The sequence below is a fragment of the Suillus paluster genome (genome assembly GCF_016628075.1).
Source record: "Suillus paluster strain FC165 chromosome Unknown EDB91scaffold_1, whole genome shotgun sequence".
Lineage (NCBI taxonomy): Eukaryota > Fungi > Basidiomycota > Agaricomycetes > Boletales > Suillaceae > Suillus > Suillus paluster.
Window position 1 is genome coordinate 1542792 of NW_024537561.1, and position 20008 is coordinate 1562799.

At 48.6% G+C, this 20008-nt stretch overlaps 6 protein-coding genes across 6 annotated transcripts; 4 read left to right on the forward strand and 2 right to left on the reverse strand.

The window, feature by feature from the left end:
• The first annotated feature begins 17 nt into the window (after positions 1-17).
• EDB91DRAFT_1094321 (ATP-dependent metallopeptidase Hfl) lies at positions 18-3525 on the forward strand. Its single transcript, XM_041316875.1, has 16 exons — positions 18-145; positions 198-593; positions 655-1069; positions 1119-1181; positions 1237-1373; positions 1428-1846; positions 1903-2015; positions 2081-2150; positions 2206-2275; positions 2343-2420; positions 2471-2560; positions 2619-2718; positions 2769-2848; positions 2918-3018; positions 3072-3138; positions 3203-3525. The coding sequence occupies exons 1-16, from the start codon at positions 128-130 to the stop codon at positions 3350-3352; spliced, it is 2367 nt and encodes a 788-aa protein (XP_041184607.1). The 5' UTR covers positions 18-127; the 3' UTR covers positions 3353-3525.
• Positions 3526-5793: 2268 nt separating this feature from the next.
• EDB91DRAFT_35356 (uncharacterized protein) lies at positions 5794-6424 on the forward strand. The gene is made up of 3 exons (XM_041326978.1): positions 5794-5897; positions 5965-6234; positions 6296-6424. The coding sequence occupies exons 2-3, from the start codon at positions 5965-5967 to the stop codon at positions 6326-6328; spliced, it is 303 nt and encodes a 100-aa protein (XP_041184608.1). The 5' UTR covers positions 5794-5897; the 3' UTR covers positions 6329-6424.
• Positions 6425-6519: 95 nt separating this feature from the next.
• Positions 6520-9987, reverse strand: EDB91DRAFT_1241826 (uncharacterized protein; the record flags this gene model as incomplete). Its single annotated transcript, XM_041322125.1, has 20 exons — positions 6520-6831; positions 6942-7065; positions 7116-7222; positions 7276-7368; positions 7416-7601; positions 7651-7822; positions 7878-7947; positions 7994-8112; positions 8163-8257; positions 8306-8403; positions 8455-8567; positions 8624-8720; positions 8769-8892; positions 8941-9057; positions 9110-9229; positions 9298-9489; positions 9539-9616; positions 9672-9718; positions 9771-9801; positions 9853-9987. The coding sequence occupies 20 exons, from the start codon at positions 9985-9987 to the stop codon at positions 6520-6522; spliced, it is 2430 nt and encodes an 809-aa protein (XP_041184609.1).
• A 2645-nt stretch (positions 9988-12632) lies between these two features.
• Positions 12633-14868, reverse strand: EDB91DRAFT_1241827 (glycoside hydrolase family 5 protein; the record flags this gene model as incomplete). Its single annotated transcript, XM_041322126.1, has 11 exons — positions 12633-12696; positions 12745-12931; positions 12984-13052; positions 13109-13215; positions 13270-13492; positions 13541-13773; positions 13828-13944; positions 14000-14162; positions 14215-14487; positions 14544-14671; positions 14726-14868. 11 exons carry the CDS (start codon positions 14866-14868, stop codon positions 12633-12635), a joined length of 1707 nt encoding a protein of 568 aa, XP_041184610.1.
• An 845-nt stretch (positions 14869-15713) lies between these two features.
• On the forward strand, positions 15714-17577 carry EDB91DRAFT_1094364 (uncharacterized protein). Its single transcript, XM_041316876.1, has one exon. It carries the CDS (start codon positions 15871-15873, stop codon positions 17461-17463), a length of 1593 nt encoding a protein of 530 aa, XP_041184611.1. The 5' UTR covers positions 15714-15870; the 3' UTR covers positions 17464-17577.
• A 1363-nt stretch (positions 17578-18940) lies between these two features.
• On the forward strand, positions 18941-19696 carry EDB91DRAFT_1041841 (uncharacterized protein; the record flags this gene model as incomplete). Its single annotated transcript, XM_041312959.1, has 4 exons — positions 18941-19029; positions 19080-19320; positions 19350-19472; positions 19526-19696. The coding sequence occupies 4 exons, from the start codon at positions 18941-18943 to the stop codon at positions 19694-19696; spliced, it is 624 nt and encodes a 207-aa protein (XP_041184612.1).
• Positions 19697-20008: the final 312 nt, after the last annotated feature.

Here is a 20008-nt window from a genome sequence, read left to right on the forward strand (position 1 = left end):
CATCTAATCAGTGCTGTATGAGAAGTACGCTTACGTAACGCTGACTGTTTTTCTTGCGTGTGCTGTAAAGCCTTGTAAAGCTCTTGTCGCAGCACTTAGCACCAGTTCCCTTCATACTCTCCAGTGCATGTCCGTGCACCTCCTGGTAAGCTAACCGTCGTCGCAATTGATACGTTACTAAACTGGTTATCTCGTAGCTACCGGGCATCCTGCGCGCCCAAGGGCGTTCAGTCGCTTCTCTGTCTCCAAAGTCATGCATATCGTTCCGCTCTTTCTCTAATTTTCGACCTGTACAACCCTACTCAAGATCTACGCTCGCATATACACCATCTCAACTAATAACCCAACCCCGGATCCAACCTCTAACTGCGCAGCCGTGTCTCCGACGCGCGCTGTCATTATTCCCTTGGTCGAAAGCATCGTCTACGCCTGCCCCCGCAGTCGTGGCGAAAGTTGCTCGTCTAGAAGCAGACGCTAACGCTAATCCAGATGATGTTGCTAAGCAGTTGTCCCTGTATCAAGTCCTTGTAGACACGCAAGTGAAAGCTGGGTATGAAGTAGTAATAACCCGTTGGGAAAGGATGTGCGAATTCGTAAATATATTTTGCATTTCACGTCAGTGGTACAACTCATCATTTATTTTGCTTTTGATAGAATTCAGCATCACCATTACTTCGGTCCGATGCGGCGTTCCAGCTGTATCTTACATCCTTGCTCAAGACTGGTCAAGAGGCATCTGTCAACTTAGCCGTTCGCCGACGCGATTCGCTCCTTGCTGCTTCAGCTGATGGTACTACTACCGCTTCAGAAACCTCACCAACCGATTCCCCTGCTACTTCTTCACATTCCCCGTCTGACGCTCCTTCAACATCATCACCGGCACCACCTCCATCCCGAAGTCAAGAGATTGCTTCCGATGTACTTGCAGGGCGCGCAGAACCTTTGCTCGCGACTTCTCGACTTGATGGTGCCCCGGCTTCCCAGAGTTCAGACATGGCAAATCTTGCAGCTGCCCTGAGTAAGGGTAATGGCGTAAGCGGTAATCCGATACATGTCACTATCAGTGAGCGTAAGTTGTCATCAACATATGCGAATACTGCATCTCACTTTACGTCTAGCGAAAGGGTCTACAATCATGCGTCTTGTGCGGTTCTTGGTTTTGACTGCCTTGGGTGGATTCTGTAAGTGCATCTCAGTTGATGAGCTTCAGATCATTAATCTCGTGTTTTCCAACAGTCATTCTTGTCATCTTGTCTGTCCTCTTGGAGAATTCTGGCCTGCTTAAACCCGTTCCTCGGCAAGCAGAGTTTGAGCCACTTCAACAGAAGACCATACGGTTTAGCGATGTTCATGGTGTTGACGAAGTAAAGGAGGTAAGCTTTGTGGTTATAAACTACCTGAAAAGACCTGGATTCACGCCCATTCAGGAACTTCACGATATCGTAGAATTTTTGAAGGATCCCACTGTCTTCGCATCTCTTGGCGGTAAACTTCCCAAGGGCGTCCTGCTAACAGGTCCTCCCGGTACCGGTAAAACGATGCTCGCCCGTGCCATCGCTGGAGAAGCCGGAGTGCCATTTTTCTTCGCATCTGGCTCCGAATTCGAGGAGATGTTTGTGGGTGTTGGTGCTAAGCGCGTTCGAGAGCTTTTTGCGATTGCCCGGAAGAGACAGCCTGCCATCATCTTCATCGATGAATTGGATGCTGTTGGTGGCAAGCGCAGTCACAGGGACCAACATTACATGAAACAGACCTTGAATCAGCTGCTCGTTGAAATGGACGGTTTCTTACAGAGTGAAGGCATTATTGTCATTGCCGCGACTAATTTCCCGGAAAGTCTAGACCTGTCAGTACTAAGCTTGGAATCCTTGGCACTGATGTCCCTGACAAATTCTCGTATAGCGCCTTGACGCGCCCGGGGCGCTTTGATAGGATCATCGCTGTGCCTTTGCCCGATATCCGCGGCCGAGTCCAACTCCTTCAACACTTCATGAAGGAGGTAGTCGCAAGTGTTGGTACGTTTTTATCTTCTGCTGTTCAGTGTAATTCTGTCACTAAATGATGATGGACTTACCGTTAGCTGTCGACCCCAAAGTGTTAGCGCGGGGTACCCCGGGGTTCTCCGGTGCCGAACTGCAAAACATGGTTAAGTGAGTGAAGCACACGCTTTTTTCGCCCTTCAGAGACTTGACACTTTAATGTCAGTCAGGCTGCCATACAAGCATCAAAAGAAGGATATAGTGAGGTCACATTAAAGCACTTTGAATGGGCCAAGGCACGCATTATTCATTTGCTGACTAATGTAGACGGCAACTTTCTAACCCTATCTCGCATCTATGTAGGATCGCATCCTTTTGGGAGCTGAGCGGAAGAGCGCGTACATTGACGAGAAAAACAAGTTGTTGACCGCTTATCACGAGGTGCGTCATGAATCTGCGTGGAAATTGCGATGTCTGATGTACGGTGGTAGGGAGGACATGCCCTGACAGCCCTATATACAGAAGGCGCTATGCCTCTCCACAAGGTTACGTGTGTTCCCCGTGGTCATGCGCTAGGTGTTGTACGTGCAGATGCACTTCAGAACTTGACGAATCACGCTGATTCTGACATTTATCAAGACTTCCCAACTTCCCGAAGATGACCGATATTCCGTAACGCAGACGGAGTTCAAAGCTACGATTGACGTTTGCATGGGCGGTCGCGTGGCCGAGGGACTTAGTGAGTTCTTCACACCCTGATCTCCCACAACTCCTGACTAGGAATTTCAGTTTATGGGACCGGGGGCCTGACAAGCGGCGCCTCATCCGATCTTCAGCATGCCACTCGTACGGCAACGGCTATGGTCAAGGTTAGCATAAATCAAATGATATCTCTTGGCGCATTACATCTCACTACTACTTGGGTTGTCAATCTGTAGAAATGGGGTTTTTCGGAAAAGGTTGGCCCAGTATTCTATAGCGACCAGGATGAAGCGATAAGCCCTGCAACGAGGGAGAAGATCGATGTGGAAATCACCAAGCGAGTAACTCCTGTTGAGGGTTGCTCTATTATGCTGACCATACTGCCGTTAGGTTACTGCAACAAGGCGAGGCGCGGGCAACCAAACTTCTGACGGAGAAGAAGGAGGAACTACATCGGGTGCGCACGTTTCTTGTTCCTGTTGCCATTCATGTCTCACTCGCTTGTCTTTGTGCGCTTGTAGCTTGCACACGCCCTAGTAGAATATGAAACTTTGGATGCCGAAGAAGTAAAAAAGGTCATTAAGGGCGAGCCAATACGGAATAACAGGGAGAAGATTTCTCACGATGAGGTCGCAGAGGTGGCGTCAGAGGAAATTCCTGCACTGACATGAGGTGCATTTACTTTTTGCACTACCATTAGACTAAGTTGGGGTTAGGACGTATAATGCATATTTGTATATCTCAGGGCTGAGTTGGAAGTACTCCTCACTTTTTATTTGGTTGTCTGTGCTTCGTTTTGAGAGCTGCAGTGTGCTCTCAATGACAAATGAAAGGCAGTCTGAAAAAAAATCGGGGACGGAAACACGTCATTTGCATCAAGTGACAAGGTGGGCTAAGTTAAGAGGATACCTCTGGCAAGCTTTACGCCGCGAGTCCTTTGGATCATTGATTGGTTTTGTACGTCAGTGGATCGTTGTTATGTGCAACTCATCATGTTCCTTGGTGTCCTCATCGCGAGTCATCGTGTCGTCTCCAATCCTCGACAACCGGACAGCGATCGTTGCTCTTTCACACAATACTTATTGCCGTCGCTATTACTATAGCATGCCCAGGCATGACTAGACGCCCATCTCGCGAAGCGTCATGGCGATGGCCCCCCTTCAGTCCCGTATATGCGTTTGGCGCCATTGATTAACCAGTTGCCAGAGCTGAAGTCGGATATGAATCGGTACGAAGGCGGCATCCTGCGACGTCACGCCACAACACGCCACGCACTGACAGATGACCTGGTTAACGAAGGTTTTGATGCTAATAGATGATGTTACCAATCACGTATTGAAACAGCAGCGGCATGCCACAAAAACTCGAGGTCAATCTATATCTAACAATAAATCCGGAGCATGCTCAGCTGATAACAACAGACAAATGGTTGCATCCTCGTAAGCTCTTCAATTCAACGTGAGTAAATTAACTTGACATTCGCGGTACCATGTGAGCAGTATTTAAATGCACATTGCGGAAGTCACTTATATGGCGAAGACGCCCCGCCATGGCTGCAGATTGAACAGAATATGGTGAGAGGGGAATATTGTTTATCTGAGCTGAATCGTGACCGCGTCAAAGATAAATTCGGGTGCCGTTTCCCGGTATAAGTTCACCGTCTAATCATGTATACTAAAAACAAGGGGCAGCTTCTCTGCCAGGCTGGTATTGGTAACGTGACACTCGCATGAATGTGGTGACTAAATTCCGTTGCAGCTTTTTGCTATTCGCGGAATGCAATGAAAGTTTTTTAAAGGTGTGTAGTCCCAACAGGGGAGGTCGTTATCACAGATATGCATTAGGTTCAAAATGATTTCCTGGTGCCGCATCGACCCCCAGAGAGAATGCAAATTTGGATGTGCCCGCACGCCACGAAATGCCGATTTCAGCGCAGGGTTTCGAAGTCGTGGAAGAACTGCCAGAGCAAAGACTATGTCATTGACGGCTTCATTTCATCGATTGGCAACTTTCTCCAAATATAGAGGGATCTAGAAAATCTACATGAGCTGTAGCCCTTGACGGCAACATGCGACTGTCATCTGATCGACCGAGGTGGGAACATCGGTGACTTGCAGGAGCACACAGAAATGTTCATGTAAATTTGGAAGTTGGGGGACACGTTGCTATCGCAAAATGAAGGAAAGTTGAAGAAGTTCTTCAGCAACAAACGACCTTCAAAATCAGTGATGATTCAGAACCTGGTTATCTGTGGTATATCCGAGTCAGGATGTTAGGATAGATGATATATTCGACAGTACTTGCAGATCATCGAGCGAGAAATTACAATCCACAGGCATCGGATAGGAGCTGGCTGCTGGGCCAACCTTGTCTCTTTAGATAATTTGTATTAGAGGTGCGAAGCCGCTAAAATGCTTCAAGCTGCTCTGACAAATCACGAGCCGGCCGCCTGGTAGGCCACCGCGACAAGGTTTGTGGACCGCGTCGTCGCTCGTAGCGTTCTGCCGCCTCAGCCCCCGACTCATTTAAATTTGACGAACGAGTCTGTCGATCTCACAAATGTCGATTTATTTATACAATTGCCTGAAATCCTGACCGCCTCCAAGCTTCAGAGAGATAAAATGGGATTTGATAATACCCAGGAAGAGAAGCTTGCCGGTAAGATCGTACCTTTTGGACGTTCCACGGAATGGATAATGGATCCACGACTTCGGGCAACAATTTCCTTGGATGACATACAAGCTCACGTCTCCATTGGCCTCGCGCTCATCGGCATGAACGTCGATCAATCACAAACAAGGTCAAAGAGAGAAATTTTCGCTCAAAGTTCGCACCGTCATCCCTGAGATTTTGAGACCCGTTCTTTTTTGCCAGAAAGCAGATGCAAAGGTCTAACCTATGGGTCAAAAATTGGTATGACACGGGAGTTGGCGGAGCTGTACCGCGAGATGAATCGTATGTAATAGTTAATTATACTGTGCGCCCTCTCGGCTTAAAAGCAGGAGCATTTGAGGGTCTCCTTGTCTCAGTTGTATACCAGTGTATACCTCAGCACCAACGACCTTCTCCTTCCCAGTTATCTGCGGTAAGCCCGAACCACCTGCCAATTAACGATACCGCCGGGAAGATCTCACGAAGTCACGAAAAGCAGTGCCTTTGGTAAACTCAAAAACCTGTCGCTTGCTTATTAGTGTTGTCCTACCTCCGCCGACGAAGGTAAGGACCCTCATTCAAACTTCTTCGCCACATCAACTGAAATAGCTTTGACATCATTTCCTTCTAGATGTGCCACAGACAGCTGCGATTCACGAAAAATACGGCGTGCGGTCATCTCACATTCCAAGGCGACACTTACATTGATTGTTTTGCACGAGACTGCAACCTCAGTACCAGTCATCCGACCCTCGTGCGGATCACCGGGGAGACCGTGCAATTGCCGTCGGTATTATGGGTAAGCCACACAACCATCATGATGGCTTTTTTGTTCCCGCGAAGCTTTGTGTCGCTTATTGTTATTCTCCCCAGCCAACCCCAGCGGCTGATCACACTAGAAGTACTTGTTCTCAACTCTAAATTTGGTTCTAGTGTTGATCCGTCATCTACTTTGTCCGCAGCTTCCGGGAACATGTCCCAAGTGCCCGCAATGACGGGATGCAACTCATCCGACATACCTTATCACTGGACGCCCGACGACAATTCGTATATATATATCACGTCTTGGATCACCTAATGTACTCTTACAGTGGTCGTCTTTCAGTTAGGTTAGGTGATTATATTCGCCACCTTAGTGGTTTTGAGGATCGCCTTCCCTAGAAATCATATCTCTATGTATGTATAGCTACACATCGAAGTCCCCCAACATGTCATCGTCAATCCCTCCGTCTCCATACTCGACATCCATGTCGTCTACCTGCTGTTGTTGCTCCATGAGTAGCGCTTGTTCCCTCTGCTTTGCTTGTGCTTTCTCAATATCTTCCAAGGTCCATAATGATACACCTGTCTGATTTTCGTTTGGATTCTGCGAGATTGTGCGCATGAAGAGCTTGGAAAGTGTTAAGGCCATATCCGTGGAGAGGTTAGAAGCAACCTCCGTGATGTATTGATTTATCCATCGGGGTAACTTGGCACGTTTGTCGGCACGGGCAAAACGCTGTCATAGTCGACAAGTTAGCCAACGATTAGTTTTCGAAAGATAGACGAACCTTGTCTGCGAACACCATGAGACCCCAATCAGTCTTACCCCGCAAGGACACGTCCGACACATTGAGCGGCGTTGCGCATGGCATCAAAACCAAGGAACTCCGACTCTCTTATCCGGTATGCATCACGCAAATACTCCAACCGTGCCTTTAATATCCGGCTTTCTGTGTATTGGTATGGCACCCTATTGCCTATGTTATCAGTTGGCTCTGATCTATCAATTGAATCACAAACCCAAACATGATCACAGCTCTCCCATAGTTGTGATCAAAATCGATACCCTCTGACACTTTGCCACGTGCGACCGACAGGAGAACAGCTCCTCGGCCATTGTCGCAAGCCTGCAATAGATCAATGAGCAACTGAACTTCTTTGTGGCATGGGCGTTTCTCACTCGGCGATAGTTTTCCAAAGCGATGCTCGTCTCGTTTGCATCTGGCGTTTCCACAAATATCAATTTGTTCTTCCAGACCTCGTTCAGAATGCCCTGAGAAGATGATAAATGAAGTTTCATCTTAAGGCATACAAATTTACCATATCATTCCAAGCAGCGACGATGGATTCCATGTAAAGGTAACTAGGGAAGAAGGCCACAATACCGTCTGGTACGATCTTGCTGTATTCGATAAGAATACTTCCGAAGTTGCGAACCACAGCAGGGTCGTTTCGGACTTCAAAACGCGAACTAATAGCGACTTGATCACTTCCTCGTGTGATGACCTTTCATTTTTCAGTGAAGAAGGGCATCAATATCGGTGTCAGGACTCACCAACGGTAGGAACGCATTGCGCGTGAGCGTCATGGGATATGTTTCTTGCACGACGGGGGTAAATTGCAGCATCTTTGGATACATGTCCAACGGAGAAATGGTTCCCGACGTAATTACGACGCTACTGAAATGCTCGAACACGGGTTTGATTGCGAGCGATGGGTCGAGGCATCTGAAATTAATGGTGAGCAGGCAATAAATTTCAGGATAGGCAACCAAACACTCACGTGAAGTGGAAGATGGGATTAGGAACGGTCGCGTTATCGGTTTCAAATGGCTCTAGAATGAGTAGAAACCCTGTAACAGAGTTAGGATTGATCCCAATGAGAATCAGTGGTCAAACCCTTTTCGTAAGTTGCAACAAGGGTTGCGAAACTTGCGACTTTCTGCAATGCTGAATGCTCATCTAGCCGATTCAATTCCAGTGTACGGATCATCGACTGTAGTCGTTCTGCACAAAATCTGATGCGGCTTAAATTAAAGAACACTGGAGGGAAGAAAGCAATACTGACCGCAGCGGTCGTCGCTCAATATAAGTGATATCTTTCAAGTGCTGTAGGAATGACAATGGCGTTTCGGCAACGACATGCAAAACGCGCATCCTGGTCTATGTAACTATCAGCGGAGTGTGCTGCATGGGTGTCGGTCTGAGCACCTTAAGATACTCCACAAATCGTTTCAAAAACGCCACAAAATGTTCGGCCTTTCTGATGTTACCTGGAATAGCTTCCTTGAGGAGGTCGTCCGGCAGAACTTTCCTGGCAATTTCAGTTGAGTGGAGGGCTGCTTTCTTTCTCGACGAACCTGGGTTAGCCATGAATGCGTCTTCGTCAGAAACGTCCGCCGCCGATTCCTGTAGCCCCTCGACAAGTTTTGCATACTCATCCTGCAGTTTGGCTGCGTCCGTTTTCTTGATTCTGAAAAAAAAAGGTTCTGAGTACCACCATCACAGTATAGTAAAAAAAACGCTAACTCGTCTATCTTTTCGCCCAATTTCACGACACTGCGAGCAGCTGAGTCTAACATCGGTCGGGTCAGGTCGATGCTCAATGACTCGATGCATACGTTGTCTGCGATGAATTATAGAAAACCCAAAGACTTATTCAACAAGGTCCTACCGATATTGTGGGCTTCGTCAAAAACAACGATGGCATCTTTTGATAGTTCTTTGGAAACTTGTTCGGCAACTTTAGGATCAAGCAGGTAGTGGAATGAGTAGATGATGACATCCACGAACGGCATCTTGGACAGTTGATTTGAATGATATGATATGATATTGACGTCACTCACCATTCGTCGAACTGTAAAGTATGGACATGTCTTAGTGTCTCGCCCGTGCTGAAGAACATCTGCTAGTGTCCATATGCCAGGCGATATTAAGGACCCAGGTTCGCCTTTACCCAGGTTCTAAGATAACTCAACACCTATGGAGCAATTGAGGTAAATTTCACTGTCTCACCTCATGCCAATCACATAATTCGACTGAACCTGGGTTCGCGCGACCTTTCTCACATGTAGCAGAATTGGTCAGGTCTCGACAACGGGCGTCGACTACCTTGCCCTTCTTCTCCTTAGAAACCTGGATAGATGGCACACCAAGAAAATGTCAGCTGTGGAACGGGCTGTGTCGTTACAAAGGGTACCTACATCTGGGTGTATGCAAAGGTTCTTCCTACTCGTGAGTCCAAGTCCCATAAAGCTTTCTTCTTTTCGTTGCTGTTCGGGCGTCTCCGCAAACTTAATCCGGTATGCCATGAGACGCTTCAGCTCGGCCAATGCTTTCTCAATCTCCGGAACCGTTCGTGAGCAATATATAAGTTTCCGTTTCGTGGGGTAAAACTAGCAAGACGTGTTCAGAAATCAGCTTCGATACGAGCTTCGACCGTACCTGTTGGTATGACACAATTAGAGACAGCAGTGAAACAGTCTTCCCTGTTCCTGAAGGCATCTCCAAAACGCAGTGCCCCTAGAGGAAAATAGTTAGCACAACAGGTCCAGGACAATATCCACGCGTGCTGTACTGTTGCGTCCAGGGTTCGCTTGAGATCACACATGTACGCATATTGTTCTGCACGCCACAGAGTCAGCGTTCAGGCATGACCGGCATTGGATGCACGAACCAGGGTAAATTCGGTCATAAGGGAAGATAATCTGAAGCAGAGGGCTTCAGCGTCAATTCTTTGCTAACATGATAATACAAACAGGTAGATTGTCGATGAAGAACTTCATGAACACTGAGCTCGCAAGTCTCAAGACGAACCAGAAATTATGAGTGTCGTTCGCGACGCGTGCACAATGTCGTGACACCGTGACGTGACTGTGACCATGAACGTCCATCGTCGTCTCAAATGTTTCTCCAGCACCACGTCGGGGCCAGGAAATACACTACGGTACCAATTTTTATTTGGAGCCTCTTAATACATTGACAGACAACTTGAGCAATTAGGACGGTACGTGATGATATAAGCTTCGTTCCTTGCGCTACTCACACTCAATCGAATTCTGTATCACAATTCACCCACCATCGCGGTGCATGCCCCATCAACTTTTTCATATAATTCGTTTGGCTATGGATAAAACGCTATTCATAAGAGTCATCTTGATTCGAGCACACAGCTAGCACATCAACGGTGTCAATTTGAATGCTCATGAGTTCGTTGTCGTAAACACCATCGTACAGAGCAATCCACTCTGAAGGCACCGAGCCTTTGAGATCGAAACATTTGCATGCCATAGTGTAGATGGCCGTCCACTCCTGAATGGGCTCATATGTTCTGGTCCGTGCGGTGTCCTCGTATTTTATGGCGGTTGGGTCGGCCGGTGCTTCTGGCCAGTGTTGCTCCGCAAACTAAATAAGCCAATCGTGAGAGACTGCATATCCGTAGTACTGAACATGAGACTGTCGTTCCGGACGGACGAGTTTGAAGGGCCGTCGTCTCGTCAAAACCCCAGTCTGCTGAGGGGTTGCGATCTTAAATGAAGGAGTTAGAAGTGGTAGGAGAAGAGGTCTACCTGTAGGGCATGCAAAAACAAGCCCCAACTCTTGAGAGGCTTGTTGAAAGTGTTATTTCCAAACGTCTCGAACAATAATCCTGCGGTGCACCAATCCAATTGATTTTTTAAGGGGACTCGTCGGGACTCGGCATATGTAGTGTTCACCAAGCCACAATCGAATCCATCCAATGGTAATGCTGTGGGCATCAATGGACGATGCAAGGTTCGGGCCCACAATTGTCAAGCATACCGAACTTTGACTAGCGGCAGGGCGGTATACAGGTTAGACCAAGTTAGACCCCATCGATGATCGATGATCGATGAAGAAAAGACATCACCCATCCCATTCACAAGGGGACTTGTGCAGAAAATGTCGTCTGCCTTCCCTGGGATTAGTCTCCCCCAGACCCAATATTATAGAATGAAGGCAGTCGTTGGTTATCATGAAGGTGCATAACTCACTAGGCCAGGAAGCCACACTCTTCCATGATAACCGAATAGCGACCAATCCGGAACCTCTGCATACTCCAAATGCTACATCCGTACGGAGCTGCTGGCCGAGCACCCCTGCACGCACGTGCACCGCTCCTAGTAGTGGCGCAGGTACAAGCTCGACGCTATATGGGCACGAATGACGAGGCGTGAATGCAGCCTGGAGAGATCGAACGAGCGTGTGAAACTTCTGAACAGTTGCTGTCTCAAGCGACTTAGATGATAGATCTCAACAAATCGAGCATCTGTGGTAGTATACGCCAGCCTGGTCACGAGCCTATCAAGCTATCTCATATTCGTCTAGGGCGTAGACTGCTGGGGAGAAGTTAGAACTAGTACGTCACTGCGTCACCCTTGGTGTTCATACTGTGCTGGGAACAAAATTGCAGTTTTCTGATGGATCAAATGATTCAAATCACCTCCTACCTGGCTCACTCCCCTAGTTATCACAGATCCACGATGCGAGTACAGCATCAAATCACCAGAATTGCGCCCGCGCATTGCCTTCTTCCTCCGAGCCGTGTCAGGGGGTCTGGTACTGCGCTGTCCTTTGGCGAATCTCACAGTCGGTTCCTTATAGCACTGAGTTGGTCCCTTCATTTCCAAAGATGACCAGATGTTATAACAGTGTTGCGCTCCCAAACAGCAGCCAAAGTCCGAACTCGCGACACAAGAAATAGCACCATGCCGTTCATCAGCAGACCCGCCAGCCACCCTTTCGTCAGGCAAATTCAACTATACAGCAGCACCCGATGGCAAAGGACATCGCATTACTCGCTGCCGTCACAGCAGCACGTCATGGTACCCGGTATGGGTGATCGCAATCAGGGACTTGGATGTTTCTAATTCGAACATGGCTTCGATGGCGTGCACTATTGCATTACACAACCTGCCAGGCTCGATCTGCTACCAAACCACCACTGTCACGTACACTGCATACGCGTCAACCCTATCCCGGAGACATAAATGAATGAGTGCGAACTCATGTGGACGCTGGCGGCAAGTTGATAGCTCCTGATTCGCCCATCAACCCCGCTAGGCCTCGTGTTTGGACCCGTGTCTCAGACTCTTGATTGCGCAAAGTGCTCCTGCACGCCACCTGTCATCTGGCCACAGCCCGACGACTATCTTTACCTTTACAGCATCTTTCTAGCTTAATCTATCAGCATGATGATCAATGGCCTTACGATGGTCTTTGTGAACCGACTCAATTGAAGCTGTAAACCGGGTTTAATATGTACTGAACCTAACCACCGTTGATCGATCGTGAGTCGCGGCAATATTAATAGTACGTCATAAGAACACATTCTACTCGCGGCACCTATTAATAATCTAAAGTTACATCGATGGTTGTAAAAACAACTGTACTGGAAGTCCGGTGCAAATATACAAGAAGGGTGATATCATCGTCAGATTGTGAAATAGTGTGTACATGAAGCACCACATTCCGAGAGCAAATCAAAATAGCATCCACTCAAATATCAGGAGAAGTGTCTTTAGTCCGCGGCAATCGCCTGGGCCGCAGACCCAAGGACTTGCTGGACAGTACTCGAGCCGGTACTACGTAGAGGTTAGTACATGTCAGAATAAAATGACTGGACTACGAACGTTGAGTAACCATCATTGGGGGACTCGCCAGTCGTTGTTGAAGGAGTGGATGACTGTCCTGGGCTACTGGGCGTAGACTGCTCTCCGGTGGTAGTAGGGGGGGAGACGGTAGTACCCGGTGCAGCTGTAAGGTTAGACTGACCCCATTGGTATTGAACTATGCCGTTGAGTCCGGCAGCAATGCCGGCTAATCAAAGATTCGTAAGGCTCGAAAAAGATACCAAGGGTGAAGAACGCACTGTTGAGCCATGTCGTGTAAGTGTCTGCTTGCTGTTGGTTGGTCACACCATAGGTTGCGTTGGAACTCGCTGGGAGAATAAATCAGACATCGAACTAAGCGTAACTTGTATCAAAAGCTTCTCACAATTGTCGGAAGCAAATGGAGCAACCGTAGAGTTGAATGGCACGAAGCTAGGAGCATTGGACTGCGTGACCAGACCAAAGCCGGTGAGTACTGCAGGTTTTCCAACGCTGAGACAGAAATCAGACATCAAGATGCATTAGACGATCACAAGACCTGCTCACGCAGTAGCACTTTGGGCCTGGTAGGTGATCCACTGGGTGCCATCTTGCTCCACGTTTTGCGAAGGCGTAAGGTTCGGGTCATCAGTACCATAGGACTGTTGGTCAGGGAATAATTGGAAAGATGAGAACCCGATATCTGGAATGTTCGAGATGTCTTGACTGTCGACGCCGTATGAACCGTCATACATTGACCCCAAACTCGGAGTCGTCTGCCTCTTGGTAGCTGTCAAACATAATCAGTCAAGAGAATGCTACTACAAGTTCCACATACCAGTCGAAACCCATCGTCCTCTTACCCGCACACCGTCTTCCACCAGAGTCCCCGCGCGTTTCGCAGCTTCTCTGTTACGACGTCTCCTCTCAGAACGTTCTCGAAGAATCTGCTCCTTGGTCACGGGAGCTACTGTGCGCTTCTTTTTTCCGGGAAGCGGTGAAGTCACAGGTGCTGGTGCTGGAGTCAGAGGGTAGAGTTTGGGACAATTTGTACACATGTACCCTCCAACTCTATATTAGTGGTCAAATGGTGCCTGGGGGATGCGAATGACATTGTAAACATACCCTGAAGAGATGAGGTGGTTTGGATCGATGCTGCGAATGTGAGAGGCTACCGTCGCATGCCAGGTCGTGATTGTTTCTGTTGTACAGCTAGCAGATGCAGGTAAGGTAGAGTTGCATCTGGATGAAGTGTGTAAAGCCGAGCGGCTCCGCAACATAAGGAGCCATTACGTACCTGGCATCATTGGCCAATTCATAGCTGAATATTGATGGACTATTTACGTAGCGGGAGACCACTTGAGTCGTGTAATTCATGAAAGACGTTAATATCGACTCGTTGGTGTAGAACTGGTCATGAGTTTCGAGGCCAAATTGGCGAACATACAGATCCATGCCACCTAAAGCCATCGTCAAAACGATGCAGGAGTTCAAAGTTCGATTAAGACCAACCGTAGTTATTAGACAGATAGTTGCGAGGAAGGGTATTATTAGTGCCAGGTGTGACATCAAAGGCGGTGCTATTGATAGGAGGCACCGTCGAGTTCAAGAGCGGCAAAGGGTACCAGTTGTTCGTGAGAGATAGAATGACATATAGGCCTTGCTGCTCGGCCATCTGAATGACTGTATCGAGCTTTTGGAGGCCATTCGACCCAGTGTTGACGGAGACGGTACTATTGCGAACAAGCTGGAACCAAGTGCCATTCACAGGAATAGTGTCCACATCTGACCGTAATGGATTGTCATCGGTTACATCGAAGGTATTTAACAGCGAAATATACCATTGAATGCCCATAATCTGACGACCTTGATGCCAAGAGCTGATATGTTCGCAAGCGAGTTCCATATATCCTCGTTCGTGTTTAGCGTAGGCAGCCAATAAGCATTAGTACCGATGTACTTGAAGGCACTGATAGAAACTAATCAGTACGAGATCAGTAGTTCAACAGATATTGATTCATACCTCCCATTCACCACGAAGTCAGAGCCACTGGTGCTCACAAAGGTACTGGAATCCCTTCTAGCAGTAGTCTGTGATGGGGTAGTAGCTACCGCGGAGGCCAAAAGGGTGCTGAAGAACAATGACACCCAGGGGAGGAAGTTCATGATGGCGCTTACTATACCCACCAGAGGCGACCCGATAGAAAAGGAGAGGCGAGGAATCCAAATGATGCATGCATGCTATAAGTAGGGGAGACCAGCTGACCCTGGTTCAGGTGAAGCTTCTACGCGTGCCTGACAGGAAGGCGCGCCGTTTCAAGCGAGAACATGTGTGACGGTGCTGTCCGATTTAAATTGAACCGGGCGTCAATGCCGGTATTCAATTCTTGAACGCGAATGGGATGACAGGGCATGTGGTGCCAAGAAGTATTTTCTTCTATTCACTCTTAGAGCAAATGGAGTCCTAGCTGCGTCCATAACCTGGTTCCCAGAGACATTCATGGTGATGCGGCAGAATAGACATGCGTCGGAAAAGAACGGGAAGAAACATTCAGGATGTTTCAATGCTGCGATCTTGGAGTGATCTTGGCATCAAGGAAGAGGCATTACCGTGACCTGGCATTGCATTTTCACGAGGTCGGCTGACACAGCCGATTCAATTGACCTACTGCGATCATCATGTACGGATATTTCTCTAGCACGTACGCGTGTGTACCGTATAATATAATACACAACATATTTATGTAGCATTTTACGCTGACGGGCGGCTCTAGTACAGACGGTAACCTTTCTCTGGAGGGAGCGGCGAGAGCCAGTTAACGCCGTATAATAACATACCACGTACATGATAAGTAGGAGGTCTTGATCTTTTCTGCATACTTCAGATTAAGTAGTATATAATACGATCGTAAGCACTGATTGACTTAAGTAGGAAAAAGGGCGCGACCAGTCACGTGAGAGATCATCGACATCATTTCTAGGCAAGACAGAGTTGCATGTTCAATCCTGCTCATGTGTTCCTAACTTGCAGCTTCCCGTACCAACGACACACTGAGCACTAGCGCTAACCGACCGAGCCTCTCGTCAAGATAGTCATATCTAAAACAATATCCGAAAACACGTTCCCGCAACCTTCCGAAGGCTTCTGCTGTTGAACAAACAGCCTCAATGTTCAGAGCACTTACAAACTTGCCTGCTCGCCCGTTGCGTATCTATGCACCCCTAGTGCTACGAAATTTTCGGCTCAAATCACAGAGTACGAGCAATCAACCCACGTCCTGGCGAAAAGATGCAGGCGTGGACCAACCCAATGTGCTCATAGAGGACCCATTCACCCGGTCGACATTATTCACTCTGGACTTTTTCAAGCGCCTGGCGAAGTTTTCTCTTGTGGGTATTCTTGCACTCGGGATTACGGGCTGCACGGCATTTGAAGGTATACACATGTGGGTGGAGAACGTCGAGCTCGCATGCGACCAAGATAGCGAGGTGCGCAGGTGGGAGTGGGATCACGAGGCTGAGAAATGGTCAGGCGGGGAGCTAGGTGGGACGGACTCGGCACTGGGATTCAAAGGAAGACATGCCGTTCGCAGTGCATGGATCGCAGAGAACTGGGGAACGGGCTCGGGAGCGATCATCATCCGCTCAAATACATCTTCGGGACGAGGCTCACAGGGTGCAGGTAGTCTCAACGTCATAGAGGCTCGCCTAGAGGTTGCCCAGAATTTTATGGCTCTTGCCATCAGCATTGCCGAACGCAAGATGTCATCGGGAAAGTTACGCCCACAAACTATGGGTGAGCTACTCGCCCGCCACGCTTCTATTCTCGAGCGTATGGGGACGAGGGATGCACTTCTACAGTCCCGGGCCCAATATGAGCGAGTGTGGGCTGGATTGCCTGTCAAGGGCACAGATGCTGCACGGGTTGCATTGAAGCTCGGGGACCTTGAGCATCGCCTCGGGGACTTCGAAGACGCACTCGCATGGTGGACGCGGACCATCAACCTCACCCAGGGCACTCAGCAAGCGGATCTCTCCGCTCCACGGTTAACCCGGACCGTCCCTTCATCTCCGTCTGCGCAACGCACGCTTGCGTCCACGTTGGTATCACTTTCCGCCTACTACTCCACAACTGGCAACCTCAAGCAAGCACATCAATTACAGGAGTCCGGACTTGATCTCCTACGCTCCATTCCGTCTCCTTCCAGGATTTCAGCAGCATCTCCGCCGCAGGCATTGCATTCACTATTCCTACTTCACAGATCGTCTCTGCTTTCTATTCATCTCGCGGAAGTTCTCTACGCCCTTCGCGCAGCACCTGAACAGTCCATACAGTGGCTCACGCGAGCTGCAGAATCATCCGAGCGAGTTGCTCTTGCCCTTGCAGGTCTCCCATTCACCCATCCTGATGCACCAGGCTCATCAATTCCTCATCCGCCCGCCTCAGAAGCATCCCTTATTCCCGTGTATGTAAAATCAACTACAATGCGAAAACCAGCAAAAAGCCTCCTCCGCGATGCTCGCCGGACGGCTGCTGAAGCCTGGAATCTTATGGGTATACTGAGGGAGGGCGAGAAGGATGACGGAGCAGAACGCGCGCTCGAATGTTATGAACGCGCTCTTGGGTGGGCGGGTGTCGCTGCAGATCTTTCTGGCGGTATTGGTGAGCCTGGGGAAGGCACGCCAGAAGCAGAGTGGAAGGTACTTTGGAACAATTATGTTCGTGTGCGCGAGGCGATACGAAAGCAAGCGAAACATTGAGCCCGAGCACTATCAGATTCATCCTGTGCTCTTGTTGTACTAGTTTGCAGGGCCATTTCATGTATCTTATCTGCATTCTATTACTCCCATTCAAAACCAATTACGTCTCAGTGATATATGTGATGATTATGAGTTGATCATGGTCAAGTGATGTTTATTATTGCGCCAGCGGTAGGTGGGCGGTCGGACCAGCTCATGTTGAGTTCATGCACTAAAATCAACGCGAGCCGGCATGCAATTATCATAGCGGCGCGGGGCGCGTATTCTCCGTTTTCGATTCTCCCCTCATTCAAGGTCATCCGGCTGCCACCTCAACTTGAAGTACCTATGGATCGACGATAAGGTCGCAGTGATCTACTTTGATTCGAAACCGACACACGCAAAAGCGAGGATACAAGTACAAAAATCATACAGGCCTGCACGGCATACCCCAGTGTACTTCTGATGATCGATCATCATGATTAGATCAAGGCCGGTGTGCAAATTATTACCCACTGCTCGGTAGCAATCAATATTAACATCTCCCATGCTCGCCTATGCATGTGATCATGCATCATCGGGTCTAGCTGTGGATGTCGACATTGCATGTACATGTTCTGGATTGTTCTGCAGCTGATATCACTTTCCTGTCGTAGTACCCAACCTTTGCATGATGTTCCGTGGTGTAAAGGTCGCTCCTACATCACACTTTCAAACGTGGGATTGATGCCTCTTTCACCTACAAAAGATCGTGAACGAAAGCGGCCGAGGCTCTCGTTCGGATCCTATACACGCGGAGTGGGAAATGTATCTCCTGGTATCTCCGTCACCGATTTCCGCATCCATTTAGTGTGTCACAGCGTTCGTCTGCGTTCAAGTTCGTCCGCGTCGTCGTGTTCGAACTGTCCTTTGAAGAGATGGGCGCAAGCACGTTCATCCCTTGACTGCACACGACGTAGTCCACGGATTCTTGCCGTCTACCATTACTTACGCCCCCTCCGCCACCGGCCTCCAGGGCGTCGCTCTGGAATCATCTGATGCCTTTCATGCCTACCCTATTTTTTTAAATAGAGACGGGAATTCTTGCATGCGATATGTGTCAAAGCCATCTAAAGATACGTGATTACCGGTTTCCAAGCCGCACGTATCCTCAGATCACGGAGAGGTTCGACTAAGCGGCATCTAGGCATACCTATCGCACGTAAGGCTTGCTAATTTCAGAAGTTTCTTGGTGAACGCGATGATTTCCAGCGCTGGCGGATGACGCGCTTCTACAAATTCCTGCAAAATGGTATCATTTACCTACCGTTAGTGACGTAGAAGGTACTGGGTCCGAGGACCAACTCATCAACTTTGGTGGCGAGATAAAGATTAGGGGGCGGTGTTTGACATCCGTGAGTGCTCGATCGAGCTCGGTGACTAGTGAACATGCGGACAACTTACTTGTTGACTATGTTATTGTAAGTAAGCACCGCCTCGTACCCAACTTCCGCGAACTATGGTTTCCGCAGCTGCAGACCGTTTCTTGGCCGACAAGGCTCCTCCAATCTGCCATGTCGAGGTTGCAAAGTCATTCTCACAACTCACGTATGTATACTACGTCAGTTGCAAGAGGCTGGTTGTTGAATATTGTGCAGACCCAGGGAGAAGCTCTACGCTCATTACGTTGGACAAGCGTCATGGGCAGGCGCTCGGATCATCCAAGAACAGTGGACTTCCTACGCGCTGAGGCTCTATGATCTCCTCATCCTCACCTTCAGCACCGGTGGAAATTTGGCCAATCTGGACGCACTCAGCGAAAAATCTGGTCTTTCTTCTCAAGATTTCGAGCAAGTACTGCAATATTCTTCCCAGGCAAGCAACCCTCAGCCAGGTCATGTACTTCGTGCAATTGGCTCCTTTAAAAGGTTTTGCATGATTTGGTGAACTACAAGAGTTTCGTGTTTACAAAGATCGTACCTCGCGTTTCCGAAGAAAAATTCGCCGCTGTGGTCGAGAAGTCAGCCAATGCAATCCCGTTGTGGAATGCGGTGAATTGCTAGATGCAAATCGATGACCAAAGCTAACGTACTAATCCAACCAGTTGAAAGATCATATCTATGCACTGTCGCCTGAGAACTCCCTCTCCATCGGCAAACCAAAGGATGGGCATATCTCCAACTATTACCTCGGTCAAACTATCACGGATGAGGAGGTCGCAGCCGTCCAAGCTGCCACTGAGAGGATCGGAGTCGACGTGTTGAACACCCGGTAAATAAGTTAGTATGCGCAGAAGTCGTTGCCCTCTACCGTGAGTTTTGCTATCTCTTGAAGTTGTACGATTACTAAACCCGCGTCGCTTTCAGTCGCAAGCAACCTGGCGATCCTCAAGACTTTCGGCGCGATTCCACACCTCTCACTGATTGTACTACTTGCTGACACCTCCAACCGATAAGAAGACTTGCAACGATATCGTTTATATTACTTTCCTGCAAACGGCACGCGCAGGGTTACGTGCTCTTGAGTTCTATGACCCTACAATGAAGAAGCATGGACAGGTGCACATGCAAGCTCGGTGAGTCCGCCT

What these genes read in the sequence shown, in the direction of transcription:
- EDB91DRAFT_1094321 (XM_041316875.1), top strand. An exon ending in GGGAAAGGATGTGCGAATTC is followed by an intron (nt 594 to 654) that starts GTAAATATATTT and finishes TGCTTTTGATAG; the next exon opens with AATTCAGCATCACCATTACT. An exon ending in GTGGTCATGCGCTAGGTGTT is followed by an intron (nt 2,561 to 2,618) that starts GTACGTGCAGAT and finishes ACATTTATCAAG; the next exon opens with ACTTCCCAACTTCCCGAAGA.
- EDB91DRAFT_35356 (XM_041326978.1), top strand. Translation starts at nt 5,965, where the DNA reads ATGTGCCACAGACAGCTGCGATTCACGAAAAATACGGCGTGCGGTCAT. An exon ending in AGCGGCTGATCACACTAGAA is followed by an intron (nt 6,235 to 6,295) that starts GTACTTGTTCTC and finishes CTTTGTCCGCAG; the next exon opens with CTTCCGGGAACATGTCCCAA.
- EDB91DRAFT_1094364 (XM_041316876.1), top strand. Translation starts at nt 15,871, where the DNA reads ATGTTCAGAGCACTTACAAACTTGCCTGCTCGCCCGTTGCGTATCTAT.